General features: G+C 41.6%; 1 protein-coding gene across 3 annotated transcripts in view; it reads left to right on the top strand.

Moving 5' to 3' along the window:
• Nucleotides 1–4,716: 4,716 nt before the first annotated feature.
• Nucleotides 4,717–26,561, top strand: part of LOC126203751 (NADH-ubiquinone oxidoreductase 49 kDa subunit-like) — a 201,212-nt gene continuing 179,367 nt past the window's right edge. For 2 of the 3 annotated variants that reach the window (XM_049938118.1, XM_049938120.1), the window contains exon 1: nucleotides 4,717–5,290. In XM_049938118.1, coding sequence (XP_049794075.1) covers nucleotides 5,190–5,290 — 101 coding nt within the window. In that variant the 5' untranslated portion in view covers nucleotides 4,717–5,189. The remainder of the gene's footprint in view (nucleotides 5,291–26,561) is intronic. The other variant, XM_049938119.1, reaches the window with a different exon arrangement.

The following is a 26,561-nucleotide window of genomic DNA, read 5'->3' as shown; positions in this document are numbered from 1 at the left end:
GTCTGAAGTTTAGTTACATTTCTATATATATCACAAAATTCGACTTACAATGTCAAACTCATTATTGTGGCCAAGATAGACATGAAGCCCACGCCTACTACAGTAGTACAAGTTTATATGCCAACTAGCTCTGCAGATGACGAAGAAATTGAAGAAATGTATGATGAAATAAAAGAAATTATTCAGATGGTGAAGGGAGACGAAAATTTAACAGTCATGGGTGACTGGAATTCGGTAGTAGGAAAAGGGAGAGAAGGAAATGTAGTAGGAGAAAATGGATTGGGGGGTAATAAATGAAAGAGGAAGCCGCCTGGTAGAATTTTGCACAAAGCACAACTTAATCATAGCTCTCACTTGGTTCAAGAATCATAAAAGAAGGTTGTATACATGGAAGAAGCCTGGAGATACTAAAAGGTATCAGATAGATTATATAATGGTAAGACAGAGATTTAGGAACCAGGTTTTAAATTGTAAGTCATTTCCAGGGGCAGATGTGGATTCTGACCACAATCTATTGGTTATGCACTGCAGATTGAAACTGGAGAAACTGCAAAAAGGTGGGAATTTAAGGAGATGGGACCTGGATAAACTGAAAGAACCAGAGGTTGTACAGGGTTTCAGGGAGAGCATAAGAGAACAATTGACAGGAATGGGGGAAAGAAATACAGTAGAAGAAGAATGGGTAGCTTTGAGGGATGAAATAGTGAAGGCAGCAGAGGATCAAGTACGTAAAAAGACGTGGGCCAGTAGAAATCCTTGGGTAACAGAAGATATATTGAATTTAATTGCTGAAAGGAGAAAATATAAAAATGCGGTAAATGAAGCAGGCAAAAAGGAAAAATGAGATCAACAGGAAGTGCAAAATGGGTAGGCAGGGATGGCTAGAGGACAAATATAAGGATGTAGAGGCTTATCTCACTAGGGGTAAGATAGATACTGCCTACCTTTGGAGAAAAGAGAACCACTTGTATGAATATCAAGAGCTCAGATGGAAACCCAGTTCTAAGCAAAGAAGGGAAAACAGATAGGTGGAAGGAGTATATAGAGGGTGTATACAAGGGTGATGTACTTGAGGACAATATTTTGGGAATGGAAGAGGATGTAGATGTAGATGAAGATGAAATGGGAGATACGATACTGTGTGAAGAGTTTGACAGAGCACTGAAAGACCTAAGTCGAAACAAGGCCCCGGGAGTAGACAACATTCGATTAGAACTACTGACGGCCTTGGGAAAGCCAGTCCTGACAAAACTCTACCATCTGGTGAGCAAGATGTATGAGACAGGCGAAATACCCTCAGACTTCAAGAAGAATATAATAATTCCAATTCCTAAGAAAGCAGGTGTTGACAGATGTGTAAATTACCGAACTATCAGCTTAATAGGTCACGGCTGTAAAATACTAACACGAATTCTTTACAGACGAATGGAAAAACTAGTAGAAGCCGACCTTGGGGAAGATCAGTTTGGATTCCGTATGTGAGGCAATACTGACCCTACGGCTTATCTTAGAAGCTAGATTAAGAAAAGGCAAACCAACGTTTCTAGCATTTGTAGACTTAGAGAAAGCTTTTGACAATGTTGACTGGAATACTCTCTTGAAGGTGGCAGGGGTAAAATATAGGGAGCAAAAGGCTATTTACAATTTGTATAGAAACCAAATGGCAGTTATAAGAGTTGAGGGGCATGAAAGGGAAGCAGTGGTTGGGAAGGGAGTGAGACAGGGTTGTAGCCTCTCCCCGATGTTATTCAATCTGTATATTGAACAAGCAGTGAAGGAAACAAAAGAAAAATTCGGAGTAGGTATTAAAATCCTTGGAGAAGAAATAAAAACTTTGAGGTTCGCTGATGACATTGTAATTCTGTCAGAGACAGCAAAGGACTTGGATGAGCAGTTGAACGGGATGGATAGTGTCTTGAAGGGAGGATATAAGATGAAAATCAACAAAAGCAAAACGAGGATAATGGAATGTAGTCGAATTAAGTCGGGTCATGTTGAGGGTATTAGATTAGGAAATGAGACACTTAAAGTTGTAAAGGAGTTTTGCTATTTGGGGAGCAAAATAACTGACGATGGTCGAAGTAGAGAGGATATAAAATGTAGACTGGCAATGGCAAGGAAAGCGTTTCTGAAGAAGAGAAATTTGTTAACATCGAGTATAGATTTAAGTGTCAGGAAGTCGTTTCTGAAAGTATTTGTATGGAGTGTAGCCATGTATGGAAGTGAAACATGGACAATAAATAGTTTAGATAAGAAGAGAATAGAAGCTTTTGAAATGTGGTGCTACAGAAGAATGCTGAAGATAAGGTGGGTAGATCACGTAACTAATGAGGAGGTGTTGAATAGGATTGGGGAGAAGAGAAGTTTGTGGCACAACTTGACTAGAAGAAGGAATCGGTTGGTAGGACATGTTCTGAGGCATCAATAGATCACCAATTTAGTATTGGAGGGCAGCGTGGAGGGTAAAAATCGTAGAAGGAGACCAAGAGATGAATACACCAAGCAGATTCAGAAGGATGTAGGTTGCAGTAGGTACTGGGAGATGAAGCAGCTTGCACAGGATAGAGTAGCATGGAGAACTGCATCAAACCAGTCTCAGGACTGAAGACCACAACAACAACAACAATAACAATAACATGTCAAACTCTGCCATTACACCCTGGACAGAAGCATTACTTACTGATTTATATGTGCTCTTAACACTCTTCTTGTTTACTGTATTGTGCTGTATGACATTTTAATACAATTTTAAGTTGTTGTAAAGATGTAATTTACCACAACTTATTATAATGGTCTTCAGGAGGTAACAATGACCAGAAAGGTGGTCATAGGTCGGGAGTCAGTTGGGCATTGGGAAAGGTATTGTTCAATAGTGGCAAGTCCATGAATGTTGGAGATGTCATGCATTCCTTACCAAGAAAGTCCTTCCATGTGGACTAGCCACCAAAGGTTATTACATCAGCAGTGACGAGCAGACCCCCTCCAAATGTGCCAAAGCTCTCACTGAGGTCTTCAGAGACCGAAAATATCGTCTTAATATTGTTGAGAAACAGATCTCTGCTGCCTTGCCTCTCCCACTATCTACCACCTACTACACACCCACTGTCCAGCCACAAAGGGCCTTCTCATGACTTTACCAAGTAGGAGCAGAGAAACTGAATCACAATCTCTGCCAGGGTTTTGACTACTGCTCTCTTTGTCCTGATAAGAGGAGTATCCCTCCACTATCCTCCCTAACCCTCCCACAGGCACATTCAGGGAAGTTGATATTGCTCCACAGCTAAAGGTACTAAGCTTTTTTAAAAATAGTGTAGTTTATGCGGTAAACCAGGAGCACATTTTAAGGGGGCTATGAAAGAAACATACATGCATCAGAAAATAGTTGTATGAAAATGAAATGTTCATTGCATGATATTTCAGTCCTTTGAAGAAATGCTCTTATGCGATCATTTTTCAATGAAGCATGATGTGCTGATCACATAAGAAGAGACTGAATTGCTCTGATTTACGGTAAGTAGCTCTCTGCCTTTTCCACATTGTAAATATTACTACGCCATAAAAAAGCCAACCACCAGAACTGTGTATAACCTATATATACACAGAGTCCAAAAATGTAAACTAAATAATAAAAATATGTACATATTCCAGGCCACTGAAGACACCTTCCAAAGAATAAAAGGTGAAATGCGTAGGGCATGACAATTGTTTTCATTCACTTTTAATCAGGCGGTCCAAAGTAACAATTATTAACATACTATAATACTATGTGCAACTGAGGATAACAGGATTAAAAAAGTTGAAGATGTTACCGTCAACCCAGATTACGAGCCGTCTCGCAATATGCCAACCGACGAGTCCTTACATGCAAGCACACTAATATTGTGGTCGAGTAATACCTTATGACAAATCAAGATGTGGAATGAGTCAGGTTTACAAGCATAGAGATACACTGAATACAAATACAATACAAAAATGTACAGAGATTGGTTAATAAGCTGAAGGTTGAAATAAAATTAATAATAGTTAGTTCAAGTAACATGACATAATTACTAAAAATAAACTTAAGTACACAAAAGAATATTCATACATTGTTCATTTTAAACAAGTATGATGAATTTTGGCTGACACATTAAACACACACAGCCTTAAAACATATAGAAATATCAGTATGAATTTATGTAACAGACAATGATTTAACTGCAGGTACTTACGAGAGCAGAAGGACCTCCTTATAAAGTATTTTCTTAATCCATATTTAAATGTAGGCAACACGTTGCTGTGGATTGTGATATCTGATAAGGGAGAGTTGAAAACTTTTGTGACTGAATTAGGCAAACCTCTTTGTATAAGACTAAGGTGTTATGGATGCAATGTAAATCATTTTTAGACACTGTATCATGATCAAGGTATGTACTGCTAGAATGTGAATGGTTATTAGAGGCAAATACCATAGAAGAAAATTAAGTACTGTGGTTAATCTCTCCTTTTTGGAGTTGCTTTTAATTTCATTGTGTTAATACATCATTATTCCAATGATATTATAGTGTAGTGCTTGGCTGTAAAGATAAAGTCGCCTTCGTGTTGCGCGCCGTGTGAACACCACTGATATTCGTCATGTCCCGCCGAAGCACGGCTCGCCGCGAAGTCGTAGATACCCAAGGGCTGACACACACACACACACACACACACACACACTCTGTGTCAACGGAAGCAGCCAGTGACAGCTGCCGGCCGTGTGCGCTCCATCGGCGATGGCGACATACACATTACGCTTAAGTATTCGTGGTTTTCGATAATTTTGTGCAATGAACAGTAATTTGTATGGATACACGGTTTCGCACAGATCCATCTTTATGAGCACAGTAAGACGTACCTTGCATCATATATAGCTATCAGTTAGAGGCAAAAAAAAAGTCTGCCGAGTCACTGTTGACGCTGTGCATTCCACAGGTATCGTCCGAATAATACCTGATACCGTATCATTCCATTATTAAATGAACCGCGCGTCTTATGGAAGAAGTAAGGTTCCTTTTAGATACCGGATTCGTAGTTGTAAACGTGATTGTCTGCTGTTTGTTGACAGGGCGTGACTCAATCCGATGTCTGTATAAACACTAGAACTGTTTGACAGGGTAGAATCAGAATTTCTTATCAGTCAGTTGTTACCATCGCCCACAGACTGATTTGCAATGGTTGGAATCGTACAAATGTTGTTACGGAAAAGTGGCTTGCCAGTGAACGGACCGGTGAAAATGCTCTTAGGCGTTCCAGCAACGAACCATTTATACAGGTATGTATAAACAACAAAACAAAGTGAACAGCATGAGCAGTACTTTCATTATTCGAACACAGCCCGGCATTTTTCTGTACACGCTACAGCTTCAGTAACCCAAATAACGTGATACCGGTAAGTTTCTTTAAACATGATGGTCTATCGTCTGGAATCTGACAAAGCACTCGCTGTGTTAGATTATCATATAATTACAAATACTAAGGACCTTATGCTGAACCGGGACTTGAAATTACTTTCGCAAGGAAATTGTAGTTGATTTTTATTTTGCTTTTCAAACTGTGAGATATCTCTAAAGAAGTACGTAAGGAAAGCCACAAAATGATAAAATAAATACATGCAAAAGATAAAATGATTACTCGTTGTCGGTGAGTTCGCAAAGTTAGTTTCCGTTGGACTGTAAGAACTACAAAGAAGTTGAAGCTATGAATCGATTCACCAGCGTGGCGATTTCATCACGATGACTGTGTTCATGTCTCGGCCCGGCATATTTGCTACAAATATTAACTTGCTACAGATGTGGATAGATAATGTTGCAGGGCAACGTAACTTCACAAACCAAAATGATAACTGCAGTGTCATGCTTATAAGGAAAAAAGTGTTCTTAGTGTTGTGTCAAGTAAGAAAAAGAAAAAAATATATGTCGACACATAAGCACAAAACTAATCATAACATTTTACAATTACCGATAACGAAATTTTGTGTGAAAATCAACATTTCATGTGCTTCAGAATTAAAAAACCAACCGGTGAGGGCGAATTATTGCTACGGCTAGTCTGGAGATTAAAGGTGTCTGGCATCAAGGCGAACACAAAAATCCCGTAATGATACAGTAACAGATTCATCATTTGTCTTAATCGAATTTGATGTAGAATAATACATTTATGTACAAAACAACAACCACCGTAATTAAAAAGTAGATCTAGACGGATATCGAATCTACACGAGAACGCGAATAGTATGTTAAGCATTTTACACGGTGGCCGTGGCATATACCAGACAAGAAGCACCCAATTGTTTGTAAATATTAAGGCCGTTGAAAATTTGCCTGCCCTAGTACTTGTTACTGGACAGGGGAAATTGCGTGTATTGTGAAAGTATTAAAAATGGGTAATTTCTGCTGTAGTGATAAAAAACGAGAAGTCAAAAAATATATACAGGTGCGCTCTATTTTACAAAAGATGAAGTTAAGGTGTCGTTTCAGAGTGACTGTGGAAGGCATGTCGGATCACATTAACGAGAAGATAATTGCGTACGCCCCGACTACGTGGGTGCTCCGGGTCTCATACAAACTTACATAATCTTGTGGGTGCGCGCACAAAATTTTTAGTTTGATAAAAATAAAATAAATATTTCTCACTTTCCTTTATCATAAAGTAATGAACTACTAAAACACTGGGATGGACGTTAAAATTCTGACCTCAAAAACCTATTTGTTCGTTTCAGATGTACACTCCTGGAAATTGAAATAAGAACACCGTGAATTCATTGTCCCAGGAAGGGGAACCTTTATTGACACATTCCTGGGGTCAGATACATCACATGATCACACTGACAGAACCACAGGCACATAGACACAGGCAACAGAGCATGCACAATGTCGGCACTAGTACAGTGTATATCCACCTTTCGCAGCAATGCAGGCTGCTATTCTCCCATGGAGACGATCGTAGAGATGCTGGATGTAGTCCTGTGGAACGGCTTGCCATGCCATTTCCACCTGGCGCCTCAGTTGGACCAGCGTTCGTGCTGGACGTGCAGACCGCGTGAGACGACGCTTCATCCAGTCCCAAACATGCTCAATGGGGGACAGATCCGGAGATCTTGCTGGCCAGGGTAGTTGACTTACACCTTCTAGAGCACGTTGGGTGGCACGGGATACATGCGGACGTGCATTGTCCTGTTGGAACAGCAAGTTCCCTTGCCGGTCTAGGAATGGTAGAACGATGGGTTCGATGACGGTTTGGATGTACCGTGCACTATTCAGTGTCCCCTCGACGATCACCAGTGGTGTACGGCCAGTGTAGGAGATCGCTCCCCACACCATGATGCCGGGTGTTGGCCCTGTGTGCCTCGGTCGTATGCAGTCCTGATTGTGGCGCTCACCTGCACGGCGCCAAACACGCATACGACCATCATTGGCACCAAGGCAGAAGCGACTCTCATCGCTGAAGACGACACGTCTCCATTCGTCCCTCCATTCACGCCTGTCGCGACACCACTGGAGGCGGGCTGCACGATGTTGGGGCGTGACCGGAAGACGGCCTAACGGTGTGCGGGACCGTAGCCCAGCTTCATGGAGACGGTTGCGAATGGTCCTCGCCGATACCCCAGGAGCAACAGTGTCCCTAATTTGCTGGGAATTGGCGGTGCGGTCCCCGACGGCACTGCGTAGGATCCTACAGTCTTGGCGTGCATCCGTGCGTCGCTGCGGTCCGGTCCAAGGTCGACGGGCACGTGCACCTTCCGCCGACCACTGGCGACAACATCGATGTACTGTGGAGACCTCACGCCCCACGTGTTGAGCAATTCGGCGGTACGTCCACCCGGCCTCCCGCATGCCCACTATACGCCCTCGCTCAAAGTCCGTCAACTGCACATACGGTTCACGTCCACGCTGTCGCGGCATGCTACCAGTGTTAAAGACTGCGATGGAGCTCCGTATGCCACGGCAAACTGGCTGACACTGACGGCGGCGGTGCACAAATGCTGCGCAGCTAGCGCCATTCGACGGCCAACACCGCGGTTCCTGGTGTGTCCGCTGTGCCGTGCGTGTGATCATTGCTTGTACAGCCCTCTCGCAGTGTCCGGAGCAAGTATGGTGGGTCTGACACACCGGTGTCAATGTGTTCTTTTTTCCATTTCCAGGAGTGTATATGAGCAAAGGCAACCAAGGAACACACTCCGCGAACGTTCCTTGCCTTTCCCTGGACAAGTAAAAGGCACTTCCTAGAATGATAGTCGCACTATACTGAGAATGAAACCCCGTCTTTTCAGCTTGCTTTCATGTTTCCTTACAAGTGATACGCCCACTCCATTCGCAAACAACTGTTTTAAAATGTCTACCGGCCAATGTTGAGCAATAATAAAGAATAATCGGATGTACAAGGAAGTCGACTGTTACAAACTAAGTTAGTAGTTATTTCTTTTTTTAAAAACATAACAGGCGATGTAGTTTAGATGTAACAGAAATTGTTTTCACATAATCCGGATTGTTTGTTGCGGCATTGGCTTCGAAGAACGCGGAAGCTTATATTGTAGACTGAAGAAGGCTCTACTGACGCGTTGCGTGGAGCAAAAGCTCTTCATCAGGCAAAAAATTTCGCAACAGTCAAACGTTGCGCGATTATTAGACTCTTGTGGAACGCTGAATCAGAATATTGATTATTGCTTCTATACATACTTTCGAATCAGAGCGGTTTTCTAGTCACTATGGATAAATTTGTCATATATTTTGTCGTCGTCATCACAGATGGACATTAATGTTGAGCCAAAAAAATAAGGAATCCAAGAATAAAATCTTAAACATGGCTGCGATTCAGCAATTGTATAAATACGAAGAGGCTGAACAAAATCAGCCAACCAGTTGCAGTAGACCAAAGGTTTATTTAGCTCTTCACCGTGACAAAGACCTTAGTCACTGACATGGTGAATACGTACGTTACGTGAATATTTCATTCTTTGGGCGTCTGTTTTAATTTTATGTAGACAAAAGAATTTATCAGTGGGCGAATTCAGTTGTGCATTCATTCTGATGTACGCTGAGTGCAATCTGGCTGCTGTCTTAAGCCATGGCATGTGATGGTTCTGGTTTTTATATCAGTTTTATATGGCTTCAGCTAATGTAATTTACTACCAAGACCCCAATCCTTTTGATGAAGATATTTTTATGAATATCGAAACCTAGGTCGAGGTCTAAATAAATCTTTGGTTTACTACTGGTTGGCTGACTTTTTAAACCTTTTCGAATCCGAGAATGTGCCCTCTAAGCCTTCAAGGTCCGGGCAATCACAGAGCGTGGGCTTATTGGTAGTTGGGAGCTCCAATGTTAGGCGCGTAATGGGGCCCCTTAGGCATATGGTGGCTAAGGACGGGAAGAAATCCATTGTGCATTCCGGGTGGAGTCATTCCTGATGTGGAAAGGGTCCTTCCGGATGCCATGAAGAGCACAGGGTGCAGCCAGCTGCAGGTGGTGGCACATGTCGGCACTAATGACGTGTGTCGCTTTGGATCTGAGGAAATTCTCTCTGGATTCCAGCGGCTATCTGATTTGGTGAAGGCTGCCGGTCTTGCTTACGAGATGAAGGCAGAGCTCACCATCCGCAGCATCGTTGACAGAACCGACTGTGGACCTTTGGTGCAGAGCCGGTGGAGGGTCTGAATCAGAGGCTCAGACGGTTTTGCGACCGTGTTGGCTGCAGATTCCTTGACTTGCGCCATAGGGTGGTGGGGTTTCGGGTTCCGCTGAATAGGTCAGGAGTTCACTACGCTCAGCTGGCGGCTACACGGGTAGCGGAGGCTGTGTGGCGTGGACTGGGCGGTTTTTTAGGTTAGAAGGCCTCGGGAAAGTACAGGGTGGGCTGCAATCACAAAGAGTTCATGGCAAATACAGGACGTGCTTGGATCAAGGAACAGTCGGAATTGTAGTTGTAAATTGTTGTAGTTGTGCTGGGAAAGTCCCTGAGCTTCAAGCGCTAATAGAAAGCACAGAAGCTGTAATCGTTATAGGTACAGAAAGCTGGCTAAAGCCTGAAATAAGTTCTGCAGAAATTTTTACTAAGTCTCAAACGGTGTTCAGGAAAGATAGATTAGGCAGAATTGGTGGTGGAGTGTTTGTGTCTGTCAGTAGTGGTTTATCTTGTAGTGAAGTCGAAGTAGATACTCCATGCGAATTGGTATGGGTGGAGGTTATACTTAACAGCCGAACTAAGTTAATAATTGGCTCCTTCTACCGACCCCCAGACTTCGATGTTATAGTTGCTGAACAGTTCAGAGAAAATTTGAGTCTCGTAACAAATAAATACCCCACACATACGGTTATAGTTGGTAGGGACTTCAACCTTCCCTCGATATGTTGGCAAAAATACTTGTTCAAAACCGATGGTAGGCAGAAAATATCTTCCGAGATTGTCCTAAATGCTTTCTCCGAAAATTATTTCGAGCAGTTAGTCCACGAACCCACGCGAATTGTAAATGGTTGCGAAAACACACTTGACCTCTTAGCCACAAACAATCCAGAGCTGATAGAGAGCATCATGACTGATACATGGATTAGTGATCACAAGGTCGTTGTAGCTAGGCTCAATACCGTTTCTTCCAAATCCACCAGAAACAAACGAAAATAACTTTATTTAAAAAAGCGGATAAAGTGTCACTAGAAGCCTTCCTACGAGACAATCTCCATTCCTTCCGAACTGACTATGCAAATGTAGACGAGATGTGGCTCAAATTCAAAGATATAGTAGCAACAGCAATTGAGAGATTCATGCCTCATAAATTGGTAAGAGATGGAACTGATCCCCCCGTGGTACACAAAACAGGTCCGAACGCTGTTGCAGAGGCAACAGAAAAAGCATGCGAAGTTCAGAAGAACGCGAAATCCCGAAGATTGGCTAAAATTTACAGAGGCGCGAAATTTGGCACGGACTTCAATGCGAGATGCCTTTAATAGGTTCCACAACGAAACATTGTCTCGAAATTTGGTAGAAAATCCGAAGAAATTCTGGTCGTATGTGAAGTACACAAGCAGCAAGACGCAGTCAATACCTTCGCTGCGCAGTGCCGACGGTACTGTTACCGACGACTGTGCCGCTAAAGCGGAGTTATTGAATGCAGTTTTCCGAAATTCCTTCACCAGGGAAGACGAATGGAATATTCCAGAATTTGAAACACGAACAGCTGCTAGCATGAGTTTCTTAGAAGTAGATACGTTAGGGGTTGCGAAGCAACTCAAATCGCTTGATACGGGCAAGTCTTCAGGTCCAGATTGTATACCGATTAGGTTCCTTTCAGATTACGCTGATACAATAGCTCCCTACTTAGCAATCGTATACAACCGCTTGCTCACCGATAGATCTGTACCTACAGATTGGAAAATTGCGCAGGTCGCACCAGTGTTTAAGAAGGGTAGTAGGAGTAATCCATCGAACTACAGACCTATATCATTGACGTCGGTTTGCAGTAGGGTTTTGGATCATATACTGTATTCAAACATTATGAATCACCTCGGAGGGAACGATCTATTGATACGTAATCAGCATGGTTTCAGAAAACATCGTTCTTGTGCAACGCAGCTAGCTCTTTATTCGCACGAAGCAATGGCCGCTATTGACAGGGGATCTCAAGTTGATTACGTATTTCTGGATTTCCGGAAAGCTTTCGACACTGATCCTCACAAGCGACTTCTAATGAAGCTGCGGACCTATGGGGTATCGTCTCAGTTGTGCGACTGGATTCGTGATTTCCTGTCAGGAAGGTCGCAGTTCGTAGTAATAGACGGCAAATCATCGAGTAAAACTGAAGTGATGTCAGGTGTTCCCCAGGGAAGCGTCCTGGGACCTCTGCTGTTCCTGATCTGTATAAATGACCTGGGTGACAATCTGAGCAGTTCTCTTAGGTTGTTCGCAGATGATGCTGTAATTTACCGTCTAGTAAGGTCATCCAAAGACCAGTATCAGTTGCAAAGCGATTTAGAAAAGATTGCTGTATGGTGTGGCAGGTGGCAGTTGACGCTAAATAACGAAAAGTGTGAGGTGATCCACATGAGTTCCAAAAGAAATCCCTCCGATTACTCGATAAATAGTACAATTCTCAAGGCTGTCAATTCAACTAAGTACCTGGATGTTAAAATTACGAACAACTTCAGTTGGAAAGACAACATAGATAATACTGTGGGGAAGGCGAGCCAAAGGTTGCGTTTCATTGGCAGGACACTTAGAAGATGCAACAAGTCCACTAAAGAGACAGCTTACTCTACACTCGTTCGTCCTCTGTTAGAATATTGCTGAGCGGTGTGGGATCCTTACCAGGTGGGATTGATGGAGGACATCGAAAGGGTACAAAAAAGGGCAGCTCGTTTTGTATTATCGCGTAATAGGGGAGAGAGTGTGGCAGATATGATACGCGAATTGGGATGGAAGTCATTAAAGCAAAGACGTTTTTCGTCGCGGCGAGATCTATTTACGAAATTTCAGTCACCAACTTTCTCTTCCGAATGCGAAAATATATTGTTGAGCCCAACCTACATAGGTAGGAATGATCATCAAAATAAAATAAGAGAAAGCAGAGCTCGAACAGAAAGGTTTAGGTGTTCGTTTTCCCCACGCGCTGTTCGGGAGTGGAATGGTAGAGAGATAGCATGATTGTGGTTCGATGAACCCTCTGCCAAGCACTTAAATGTGAATTGCAGGGTAGTCATGTAGATGTAGATGAAGCTATGGCAGTTTGAAAGCGTGCTTATAGTACCGGTATATTTTACTTTATCACAGCACAGATCTTTATGACACAGGCAGTGTTCATAAAAGATTATAAATGAAAGGTAATAATTTTTAAAAATACCAGAACCCTCCAGAAAACATATATTACATTCCGTTATCGATATGCACCCACAGAAATTTTGGAAAGTCGGCGCCCCTGGATTACTGTGACTCATATGTATGGCTATCCGCACACGGAGCGACTCGAAAATGAAACCCTCTGACGAGAACGAGTTGGTAATTGGCCGCTTACGAATCACTTACGCCCACTGCACACGAAGCAACACAAATGCAACTCGTTGCCGACGTCTGTTGATAATAGGTGAGCAGCGAATCACTTACTGTAATCGTGTATGGTTAAACAGGGCGCTGCAGACGGTGTGCGACTGCTGAATGACACACCAGTCACCTTGCAACGCGTTTGCCAACCAGTTGCCAGCGTCTTGATGCCTACGTCACCAAGCGATCTGAGTTCCTTCGTGTCCTCGATCGCAGCTCTCTATTGGTTTAACCTGAAGATAAACTAGCAAGTTGTGAACTTTGGCTTTGCACGGGAAGTACTAGTTCACAGGCTACTGTGGGAGGCATTTCACACCTATTTCTATTAAAAGGGAAAGGAATTTCTTATGACGTGTAATGTACTGCTCATCTGTTGTTTAAAATAAAATTAACGAGACGTCAGTGGAAGCAAATGTAAATAACTGTGATGTAACTAGCAGGCTTTGTTGCTATGTAAAATTACACTGTCGCGTGGGAACGAACAGTGAAAAGCCACAAATCTTCGATACGTGTAAATATAATGGTGTTCACATAGAAATGATTTAACCAGCACAGACCACCATCACCACATTTCCGTGTATATAAAACTCAAGATATTTGGATTTTTAAACAAAAGTAACGATGTTTTATAGCTGAAGAAATCAAATAGGCCAGATCGCTGTAGCACTGTTCAGTTGTCCTACAAAAAGTATGAATTTCGTATCTGTCTGTTACAGCTCCTTGGTTGCTGTATTTAGCCTGCCGTTTATATTTCATTGGATGTGCGGATTAATCCAGAGTTTTCTTCGTATTCTAATTCATCTATAATAATAACAGAGAACCACATGCCGAGTGCAACCAAAGATGCTCGGCTGCGACAAACAGTACTCCCTCTCCACCTATCTCTCACTGTAGTTTCTGAGTTCTGAGCTGTTCCGTGTACAGAACTGCATTGCCGACTAGACGGCAACCAGTTGTCGATGTAGGCCTGCCCTTTGCGTTCGTTTTCGGTCCGTCCTTGTGCGGACGGCCTTTACTGTTATGGGCCTTTGGAGACGGCGCGACTGCAGAGTGACTCACCAGTAAATAGCTTGCAACGCGCTACTAACCAGCTGCCAGCGAGTTGGCGGGACAATCTCGAGTTAGTATGCTATATGTAGAGGAGCACGCTACTCAGACAAAGGGTGTGGCGGATCACCATTCAGTGGGATGGGCTCAGGCGACTGAATCAGCCCCATTGGCGGCCCCATCCAGCCCCCCATTTATGACGACCCAGCAGACGAAGAAGGCCGATGCTTCAGATTTCTCCATGGACACCTGCCCGCTAAACGCGTTGCAAGTGTATGCTATTACGCAGTGCTTGTCCGGCGCCGACTACCCAGGGTGCGATGCTGATGAGTGCGCATTCCGCATCTTCCAGCAGTACTTGATTACTTGATGACTGTTGGTGGCGCGGCCGCTCAAGAGGACAGAGTATCCTCAGGAGCCCTGCCAGGCGTGTTGGTACTAGCCGACACCACCCTGCTAGAGGTGGCCCCAAAGGGTGCCACGTCTGGACCTTGCCACCCTGGAAGCTACAGGAGTGAATATCTCCACTGCTGCTGGGCAGATCACATTCGTGGCTGCCTACAGGCCACCTTGCCTGCAAACTACTGACCCATCAACCTGCTGCCTTTGCTCTTCAAGTTGTTCAAGAGCCTATACACCAGGCGTCTACTCCGTCATGTGACAGCCGAGGGCATCATCCCAGACGAACAAGTTGGGTTTAGGAGTGGCTGTTCCACCATACACAAACTGATGCAGCTGGTGGAAGAGGCCATGTGCATTCTGGAGACTTGGGAATTCCTCAGGGCAGTATTATTGGATGTCTCCAGGGCCTTAGACTTCATGTGGCACAACGACCTCGTGTACAAACTCTTTGTACATGGGTTCTGACATCGCACGGAGTCCTTCTCTGCTCCTACCTGGCTGACAGGATGTTTCACATCTGGCTGGGTGATGGCACTTTGACCCACCATCCATTACATGCTGGAGTGCCTCTGCTATACTCCCTCTTCACCACTGATGCACCGCACATGGCGCCAGTGAAGTTGGCCCTATACACTGACAACACTGCACTATTCGTGCGGAGCATGATGGCGGTGGAGATGAGACATCTTCTCCAGCACGACTGTGAGGTCCTCAGTGCGTAGTCAACCAAATGGCACCTTAGTCAAAATGCCGCCCGCGAAGAGTCGGGCAGTGGTCTTTACACAAAGATTACTCCCTACTGGTCTCCCACCAGTCATCATCATGGGAAACCCTGTTCCCTGGAGCAAGACTGGCCATTATCTTGGTGTCACCCTCAACCAGAAACTCACTTCTTGGAAGCCTCACATTCAGGACATCAGGAGCAGAGCAATAGGGTACCTACATATCCTTTATCCCGTGCTCAACCCATTGCCAGCTCTGCCTCCCCACCATGGCCTTACTCTGTATCTGGCACTGGTATGTCCCATGCTGGAATACGCAGCTGTGGTCTGGGACAAGGCATCTCACACACATGAATGCACTGCAGAGGGTGCAGAACTGGGCACTCAAGCTTGCTCTGCACCTGCCATGGCTCTACTCCACAGCTCGACTGCATAAGCAGACTGGCATCCTGCTGCTCTGCGACCGATTTCAACAGTCAGTGCATGTCTTCTATGGTCAGGCTGAATGGTCCAAAAACTGGCTCATCAGGGACCTGGTCCATCAAATCCATCACAGGCTGACCACTTATTGACCTGACCTTTGTGGGAGTAACACCCTGTAACAGAGTCAGGACGCCCCTAAGGACAATCCACAATGAGAGGCCACCACCCCCACCCATAAACCCCAGGTACCACAGGAATAGCGTGCACCGCTTATACTGCACCAACACAAGCAAGGGCAGGCTCATTTGGACAAGCAGCAGCAACTCGGCATCTGCGTTGTCGAGTGGTCTGAGTTTTGTTGTGTTCTTGAATACAGCTCTGGATTGCTTTCATCTGAAAAAAATATGAGCATGTTGTGAATGTTGGTTTTGTATGGTATGGGAAGCAAGAAAATTATCTCATTTTCTACAGCTACAAGTTCCCAAGCTTTTGCTGGTGGATTTGACAGAAAGTGTCGTGTGAAAGCAGTTTAGTATGACAGGTATCAAGTGTACTGTGCATCTGTTGTTTACAATAAAATTGGTGGTACGCCAGTGGGAGCAAATGTACAAAAAACGTAAATCATAATGAAAGCGGGGCCTACCGTATTCTTTTGTGTGGCTATCAGTGCTTGTTCCGTTCAATAAAATTACATTGTCTTGTGAAAACAAACAGTGAAAATGACAAGAAAACTACAGAAATGTCATAAATCTATTTGTTTAAACACAGAGGTCCACAAATACAAATGATTTAAGGAGCATAAAATGCCAGAATCACATTTCCGTATCAGTATGTATACCAAAATCTAATGACATCTGGATTTTCAAAATAAAAATAATTGACAACATATTAGAAGTAGGATTTGTTTTGTATTATTCACACAAACCAGAAGATGCTGGGTGCAACAAATAATACTATACTTACTCTCCTTCAAACTCGCACACACCAGCTGCAGTTTCTCATTCCAGAGTTACTTTATCAGCCAGTTGGAGTTGCATTTTTTTCCAGTCGCTTTTTGTGCAGACTGTCTAAATGTTGAACTGTTTAGAATCTTAAAAACGAAAACTTGTACAAAGTGGAGGAAGTAATTAAACATGTTGGAGAAAACAAGCCACTCATAAATAGAAATAAAGAAATGTAAATGAATAGGCAACCAACTCATACAACTGATTTCAGAACTAGTCAAGGAAACTCTTATTCCATAGAAGTTAATTGTTTTCTGACAGTTGGAAATATACAGTTGTGACAGAAACCTTTAAAATTCTACATTTATAGTCTGTGTACCACTATGAAGTATATGGGACAGTGCTTTCCATTGCACCAGTTGTTACTGCTTCTTCTTGTTCCATTCACATATGGAGGGATAAAAGAATGATTGCTTAGAATGCCTCCATGTGTGCTGTAATTAGCCTAGTCTAGACTTTGTGATCTCTACGGAAGTGGTATGTAGTGAGTTATAGTGTAATCCTAACTTCCTCCTTTAAAGTTGGTCCCTAAAACTTCGGAAGTAAGCTTTCACGGGATAGTTTGCATCTATCTTCAAGCGTCTGCCAGTTCAGTTATTTCAGCACCTCTATGATACTCTCCCATGGGTCAGACAAACCAGAGACTATCTGTGTCACTCTTCTTTGTGCATGTTCAATATCACTTGTTATTCTTATTTGGTATAAACTCCAGACAAGTGAGCAATATTTTAGGGTGCATCACCCAACTGTTTTGTAAGCTATTTCTTTGTTGACTGGTTGCATTTTCCTAGTATCCTTCCAGTGACCTGAAGTTTGACACCTGCTTTACCTCTGGCTGAGCCTATGTGATCGTTCCATTTCATATCCCAACAGGTATTTGTAAGACTTGACTGAATCCAATTATGACTCACTGATACTTAGTCCTACATTATTAATTTTTTGTTTTATGAAATGAACTATTTTATGTTTTTGAATATTTGAAGGAAGTTGACAGTCTTTGCAGCACCCTGGAATCTTACCAACATCTGAATGAATGTTTTTGTAGCTAATTTCAGACAGGTATTCATTATAGATAAGTGCATAATTTGTGAAAAGCCATGAATTATTGTTATTATTATTATCTTTACTTTCTCAGACGTTAAGTCTGGTGAGGAATGGAGTGACGCGGACCTTTATCAAGCGTCACTTCCTTTTTGCTGTACGGTATATGTTATATTGCATTTAGGAACTTTCGGGTAATTGAACATGTATCAATAATTACGGATTTCTGTAATTGTATATATATGTTTGGATGTAGCTGTATTGCATTGATGTATTGGTGGATATTGTGTGGTATGACTCCTGTAGTTGATAGTATAATTGGTATGATGTCAACTTTATCCTGATGCCACATGTCTTTGACTTCCTCAGCCAGTTGGATGTATTTTTCAATTTTTTCTCCTGTTTTCTTTTGTATATTTGTTGTATTGGGTATGGATATTTCGATTAGTTGTGTTAATTTCTTCTTTTTATTGGTGAGTATGATGTCAGGTTTGTTATGTGGCGTTGTTTTATCTGTTATAATGGTTCTGTTCCAGTATAATTTGTATTCATCATTCTCCAGTACATTTTGTGGTGCATACTTGTATGTAGGAATGTGTTGTTTTATAAGTTTATGTTGTAAGGCAAGCTGTTGATGTATTATTTTTGCGACATTGTCATGTCTTCTGGGGTATTCTGTATTTGCTAGTATTGTACATCCGCTTGTGATGTGATCTACTGTTTCTATTTGTTGTTTACAAAGTCTGCATTTATCTGTTGTGGTATTGGGATCTTTAATAATATGCTTGCTGAAATACCTGGTGTTTATTGTTTGATCCTGTATTGCAATCATGAATCCTTCTGTCTCACTGTATATATTGCCTTTTCTTAGCCATGTGTTGGATGCGTCTTGATCGATGTGTGGCTGTGTTAGATGATACGGGTGCTTGCCATGAAGTGTTTTCTTTTTCCAATTTGCTTTCTTCGTATCTGTTGATGTTATGTGATCTAAAGGGTTGTAGAAGTGGTTATGAAATTGCAGTGGTGTAGCCGATGTATTTATATGAGTGATTGCCTTGTGTATTTTGCTAGTTTCTGCTCGTTCTTATTATTATTATTATTATTATTATTATTATTGATGTCATTAATATCTAAAATTAACAGCCAGAAACCCAAGCCACTGCCCTGTGGCACAGATGGAGTTATTTCTACATCTCTCAGTGACTCCTCATACAAGATTACGTGCTGCATCTGCCTTACCAAAAAATCCTCAATTCAGTTACAAATTTCCCGTGGAGTTAGAAAAATTAACAATAATTACAAACCAATTGCACTACTTCAGACTACAATAGTTTCTGAGAATGTGGTCTATAGAATAATACTGGCACTTTTTAAGCATAACTGGCTAACTGCACCTCAGTTTGGCTTTCACAAAGGATCTCAGTAGAGAAAGAGACAGAGCTAAACAACAAAAGCTGTCCTGAAACTTAATGGCAGGTTAAAACTGTGAGCCACACCAGAACTCGAACCTCATACCTCTGCCTTTCATGGTCAAGTGCTCACTGACTGAACTATTCAAACATGATTAATGACCCACCCTCACAACTTTGCTTCTGTGAATACCTCATCTGCTATCTTCCAAACTTCACACAAGTTCTCTTACATATCTTGTGGACTAGCACTCTTGGAAGAAAGGCTAATGAGGAGACATGGCTTACCTACAGTCTAGGGGATTGTTTCCAAAATGAATTTTCACTCTGCATGGAGTGTGTACTTATTTGAAACTTTCTACCAGATTAAAACTGTATGCCAGACCAGAACTCGAACCTGGGACGTTTGCCTTTTGTGGGAAAGTGGTGTAGCAGGTGAGCTATCCAAGCAAAGCCTTCCTTCCAGAGCTTTATTTACAACAGTGCCTCGTCTCCCACCTTCAGAACTTTGCTGAAGTTCTCCTTGCATATCCTGTTGGTGTTTTCTGACTTCTCCAGTACCTTTAACTTTATATTCTACTTGGGATCTCCCAATATTATGACATTGTGTGTTTTCTACCTGCATGGCTGGGTCTTTAACTTCATAACAGAAAGCAGAGACTCGTATTAAATAAGTTCATCAGAGGAACAAAACAAAACTCAGAATGTGGTACACAAAGTGTGGTGTCCAACAACATTTGTTATTGTTTGTGGTCCCCTTTCTAACCTAGATGGAAAGAGACAGAGCTAAATAACAAAAGCTATTCTGAAACTTCCTGGCAGGTTAAAACTGTGTGCTGCACCAGGACTCAAAACTGGTACTTTTGCCTTCCATGGGAAAGTGCTATTCAAGTATGTCTCACAACACACCCTCACAGCTTTACTTCTACCAGTATTCTCTGCGACTTTAGGCCTATTCTTTCAGCGGCACCAAAGACTGTGAACTGAATAAACTAGATAATGGTGCATCTTGGAGATACTTCTTCAAAGATCAGGGCCTTATTAAACTCACTTCCCAGAACATTTAATCCTCCTGGCAAATTTGGGCTCATATTTTGGGCAATTTTTTGTTGGAACAAATGAAATTTAGGTATCTTGTGCAACTTTATGAATTCTCTTAAGAATAGTAAGGAAACAAATTTTACAAGCCATATTCAGCTAGAAAAGTTTAGACAAAATCACCCAAAAAAATCGGTGCCTGAAAAAATTTTGAAGTTTGGCTCTCAGGGCCTAAAGGTATGACAAACGTGAATTTTGGCATGTAATAACATGACAACACAAGGTTCAATATAAAGTTTCATTTATGTAACACTTTCCAGTACTGAATAAATGAAGTGTAAACTTGAAGATTTTGTAAAAATATAAAAAAAATCCAGTATTTTTGACCTGATTTTGCTATTCACAATATACATAAATGACCTTGTGGATGACATCTGAAGTTCACTGAGGCTTTTTGCAGATGATGCTGTGGTGTATCGAGAGGTTGTAACAATGGAAAACTGTACTGAAATGCAGGAGGATCTGCAGCGAGTTGACGCATGGTGCAGGGAATGGCAATTGAATCTCAATGTAGACAAGTGTAATGTGCTGCAAATACATAGAAAGATAGATCCCTTATCATTTAGCTCCAAAATAACAGGTCAGCAACTGGAAGCATTTAATTCCATAAATTATCTGGGAGTACGCATTAGGAGTGATTTAAAATCGAATGATCATATAAAGTTGATCGTCGGTAAAGCAGATGCCAGACTGAGATTCATTGGAAGAATCCTAAGGAAATGCAATCGGAAAACAAAGGAAGTAGGTTACAGTACGCTTGTTCGCCCACTGCTTGAATACTGCTCAGCAGTGTGGGATCCGTACCAGATAGGGTTAATAGAAGTGATAGAGAAGATCCAACGGAGAGCAGTGCGCTTCGTTACAGGATCATTTAGTAATCACAAAAGCATTACGGAGATGATAGATAAACTCCAGTGGAAGACTCTGCGGGAGAGATGCTCAGTAGCTCGGTACGGGCTTTTGTTAAAGTTTCGAGAACATACCTTCACCGAAGAGTCAAGCAGTATATTGCTCCCTCCTACGTGTATCTCGCGAAGAGACCATGAGGATAAAATCAGAGAGATTAGAGCCCACACAGAAGCATACCGACAATCCTTCTTTCCACGAACGATACGAGACTGGAATAGAAGGGAGAACCGATAGAGGTACTCAGGGTACCCTCTGCCACACACCGTCAGGTGGCTTGCGGAGAATGGATGTAGATGTAGATGTAGATTTTGCAAAAAACTGAGCTCTAAAAATCTTTACAAACTGGGCTCATTAGAAAGACCATAGGTTTAATCACCAAAAGAAGAAAATTTGATTATCCAACATGGGATAGCAATGCTAAATAATCTGAATCAAAGTTGAACTCAAAAAATCATGGCAAAAAAAAAGTTAGTATCAGATTCTTATATCTCACAGAGAAAACGCGTGCTGAACATGAAACTTAAAGTAAAATGCTTGAAAGGCATGATTTTGGTCAATTTTCTGCCTCAGGGGAAGAGCATCAATGCACAACAATACTGTGAGACACAAAAGGAGAATTCAGAACAAAAGGAGAAGAATACTGATGAGAGGAATGTTTGGGGAAAGGGGCTGGCAGGGCAGTTCTTCGAGGAGGACATAAGGAAGCTAGTGCCGTGGCTCATCACATGCACTGAACAGGACTGCAGTTGCGTGGAAAAATAGTCAACAAGTGTATCAATAATAGTCTGTAATTTCTTTTAAATACCATTTTTGTTTCAAAAAAATCTGAAAATCTAGTACCCTTACTTTCAAAACATGCCTCATAAATTCCTATTAGCTGCAAGGCAAGTAACAATACTTACTGTAAACTGGTTTCTGTTCTTAAAATATATAGCTGTATCTCAATGCATTTCTATGTGGAGGACATTTGAATTGGATCCTCAGCTTTATAACTCAGTGGAAGCTGCTATGAAATGACCTTGAAGGAGTTACTTATTACCACCAATAAATGTTTTATAACATTAATAAGAAGAGTTCCATGACAAGCAGAAAATTAGAGAAAAGACAGAGGGCATAAATGAACAGTGAAACCAGTTCAGAGACACCCTGAAAGCAACCGGTAAAGATGTTGCTGGTCTGGTGAAGTGCAGGTGGAGAAGGAATCCATGGGTTACCAATGACACAATCTTGAAGATGGCAGGATGGAGAAAATGGAAAAGCGCACAAACTGATGGAGGAAAAAGGCAATACAGAAGACTGAACAATGAGCTGAGAAGAGTAACTGATCAGTCCAGGGAAAAATGGATGAGAGAAATCTGCTCAGAAATTGAGACACTAGAGAAAAGAGGGCAATTATGAAAAGATGTATCGAGTAGCCAAGGAAATGGTATTTCAGGGAAGGAAGAACAAAACAAATATGGAGATAGAAGGGAAAGATGGAACTCTTTTAAGTGATTCACACGCTGTTCAGAATAGATGGAAAGAATATGTTGAAACTCTCTATGAAGCAGATCAAAGACCTTCCAAACTGCAGATTGGGAAGAAGAATCAGTAAATGAAGATGAAAAAGGAGATTTTATCCTAGGTTCGGAGGTAAATAAGGCATTGAGGGAACTTAAAAACAACAAAGTGTGTGGTGTAGATGACATTCCAGCAGAAATCTTAAAGAGTTTAAAAGAAACAGGCGAATATGAGTTGACCTCCCTTTGCAACTACATCTATGACAAAGGGAAATGGCTAGAAGACTTTCACATAAGTATAGTAGTCCCAATCCCAAAGACTAACAATCCTAAAAAGTGGGAAGACCACAGGACAATCATCCTAATATTGCAGGCAGCTAAAGTAATTCTTCGAATTCTGAATAGGAGGCTATATGGTATACTGGAGGAAGCACTTGGTGAAGAACAATATTGTTTCATAAGGAGAAAGGGAACATGAGATGCCTTTGGACTTTTAAGAACCATCAGTGAAAGATAGATAGAAAAGGATAGAGAAGTGTATGCTGTCTTCATAGACCTCGAAAAGGCCTTTGATAGAGTGCAGTGGGATAAGCTGTTAGTTACCTTGAAAGACAAGGGAGTAAAGTGGAAGGAGAGAAGATTGATCACAAATCTGTACATTAATCAGAAAGCTCAGGTATGAATAGGTAATAGGATTCAGAAGACAGTAAGATTGGGGGATGTGTTAGACAGGGCTGTTGTCTCTCGCTGATCCTACCTAACATATATCTGGAGGAAGTACTGGAAAGCTGTTTGGATGGGACACGAGGCATCATGATAGGTGGTTGGAAAATTGAATGTATAAGATTTTCAGATGACATGGCAATCCTTATAGATAGTCAAGAGACACTGACTCAAATGCTAAATGACCTGAATGAAGCCTGTGCATCACATGGTATGAAAATTAATAAAAAGAAAATCAGAAGCATGGTCATAGGGCTAAAGAAAAGAAAAGTGAAAATTAAGTTGGGGTCAGACATCATAGAGCAGGTAAGAGCATTCAAGTATTTGGGAAGTTGGATTAAAGAAGACGTGGGTTGCCAACAAGATATCAAAGTGAGAATGGATCTGGCGAAAGAGGCATTGCAGAAGTAGAAAAGACTCCTAACTAATTGTTTAAACAATGAATTAAGGAGTCAACTGGTTAAGTGCTCAATATGGAGCATGGCCTTGTATGGAGTAAAAATGTGGACTTTGAGAAAACAGGATAATAAGAGAATTGAAGCTTGTGAAATATGGATATGGCATAGAATGGAGAAGATCAGCTGGACTAATAAAGTCAGGAATGAAGAAGTACTGAGGAGAGTTGGAGAAGAACGAAGGATGCTGCTGATGGTGAAGAACAGGAAACTAAAGTGGATAGGCCACAATCTAAGAAGAGATTGCCTTCTAATAGAGGCAATTGAAGGTTTCATTCTGGGAAAGAGAGGGAAGGGCAGAAGAAGGTTCCAGATAGTGGATGATGTCAGCAGGCCACAAGGAGGGCACCAAAGAATGAAGAGGACCACAGAAGAGAGAGAAGCATGAAGGGCTATGCAGTCAAAACCTGGTGCAAGGCAGACAACCCAATGATGATGAACATGAAAAATTTCTTTTTTTTTATAGTATGAAGGAATTCCTTACAGAGGAATACAACACTTTCATTTGTGCCAATACTATTTGCAAGCACCAGTAATCAAGATGTATAGTGTTGTCTTAGTGTTTGTAATTGTTCCCATGACATTACGACTGGAAGTATAAAATATCGGTTGCCTGTCCAAAACAAATCCTTTATTTGTATGTCGAGAATAATTGAAATTTTGTGTTTATGATATTCTGCATTACAGTGTCATTGTGATCTAGCACAGACCATGGCATTGAGCTTCACCCCTGACCCCCTCTGCCAACCGCCCCCTCCCCTTGCCCCCAAACACACACATAATACAGTGTTGGTAATGAAAATATGTTTGTGAAAGTGGTTTGTGATGAAGTTCACAGAAAAATTAAAAATTGTGTCTGTATGGTGAGTCTCGATCCCCCCCTCCCCCCCCCCCCCCCAAACCTCACACCTCCCCATCCCAAAAAAAATTACATATAATTTGCTGTATGATGAATATGAATATCAGTGTGGTCATGTAGAAATTAAGGTAGAAATTGTTGCTGAACACCATCTGTTTAATACAGCTGAGGAAGCAGCAGCATTTTTCATATTAGGAGCTTCAGTAAACACAAATAGCTTATAATTATACTAGGAAAGTTCTGGTAGAATGTAAATTCTTAAGAGTGAAGGGGACCACTCACCTAAAAGCAGAAGCTTTGAGCTGTTGATAGTACAGGAAAAAAAGAAAGAAAACTTGCTAACTTTCTGAGTATATCCTTTCTTGAGCTAGATGTAAATTCTTAAGAGTAAAGGAGACCACTCACCAAAAAGCAGAAGCATTGAGCTGTTGATAGTACAGGAAAAAAAGAAAGAAAACTTGCTAACTTTCTGAGTATATCCTTTCTTGAGCTAGAGTACAAATACACACATCACACACACACATACACATGTATGCAAATACACATCTATGACCTTTCATGGCACTGGATGGATGCACAATGCCAGTGCTGGATTTGGCAGAGATAGTAGTGCATGTGCGAAGCTAGAAAGCTTTCTTGTTTATGTGCGATGGTCGACGAATCAATGCTTCTGCTCCCAGATGAGGGTTCTCCTTTATTCCTCAAGTGTCTACAAATAGCTTGTAGCATGTTGTTAGAACTTACAGCTGTTTTTGATGAGATGGATAAATAACAAGTACATCATTCATAATAGTTGTATTCACACATCAGCATTACATCATATATGCAGTGTGACGAAGAAGCAACTAACACAAAGATAGTCCAGTGTCTCATAGACAGTTACAGCAAAGATGAAAAAAGGAGTCAGACTACCAACATACAACACTACCACTTAATCTGGGGACAATTTTACTTATGAATAAAATACATGTGATGCTCCATAGCAAGCGCTTTAGTTAACACACCAGCTGGCATTTCCATTGACTGCAAGTACTTAACAACAGTCTTACTTCTTTTCACACATTGTCTAATAATATGTACTTTGGAATGAACATTGTTTCAATCTAGAATACAGCACTGGATTTTGTGATAGTCCAACAGAACCCTCAATGTCATAAAAATGGTTAAAGGAATTCGATGTTCATTGTTTAACTACTCTTAGAAAAACATTTTACTAATAAAATTATTAACTTAAGATCAAGAATTTCAGCTAAAGTAATGAGAGATCAAAGAGTATTACGTCTTACAACTCTATACCAAATTTTTGGGTAAATCCTTTAGCAACAAATCTGTCACAGTAGTTTTCTGCATTCCCTTTCAATTTAAATATCCATTTGTTTCCACAGATACTTTCATTCCTCAGTAGATCCATAAGTTCCCAAAACCATTGCTCTGTAAATAATTTATTTCCTCTTTCATGGCTTTTATCCAGTCTGCTCTGTCACTTCTTGACAGAGCATTCTCCAGATTCACAGGATCTTCTCCTAAACTGGAAAAAACACTTACCAAATAAATACATGACATAATTTAGATACTCCTTAGCTTTGGGTAAATGAGGTGATTTGACTGACTGGTCATCTTCTGGAGCATCAAGGTCCATCAGCAGTATCTCACTCTGCTCTATGTCTATAACTGACTGAGCATCTGGTATGTAGTTGTTACACTGGCACTCCAAGCACTACTGACACATTAGTTTATCTGTCTCACATCATTCAGTACAGTGGTCACTTAGGCAGAGCACACATTAATCTGTATTTACAGCTGGTGCCCTGGTACAATCTATCTTTCATTCATCCATTCTCTCTTTTCATCCGGTATGTGGACAAGTGCTTAACAACCAAACACTTTTAAATGGTTCAAAGAAGATACTACACCCTTCCATGGCTT

The sequence above is a fragment of the Schistocerca nitens genome, chromosome 9 (genome assembly GCF_023898315.1).
Source record: "Schistocerca nitens isolate TAMUIC-IGC-003100 chromosome 9, iqSchNite1.1, whole genome shotgun sequence".
NCBI lineage: Eukaryota > Metazoa > Arthropoda > Insecta > Orthoptera > Acrididae > Schistocerca > Schistocerca nitens.
Note: the sequence above shows the minus strand (reverse complement) of the source record. Positions and strands in the feature narration are given on the sequence as shown.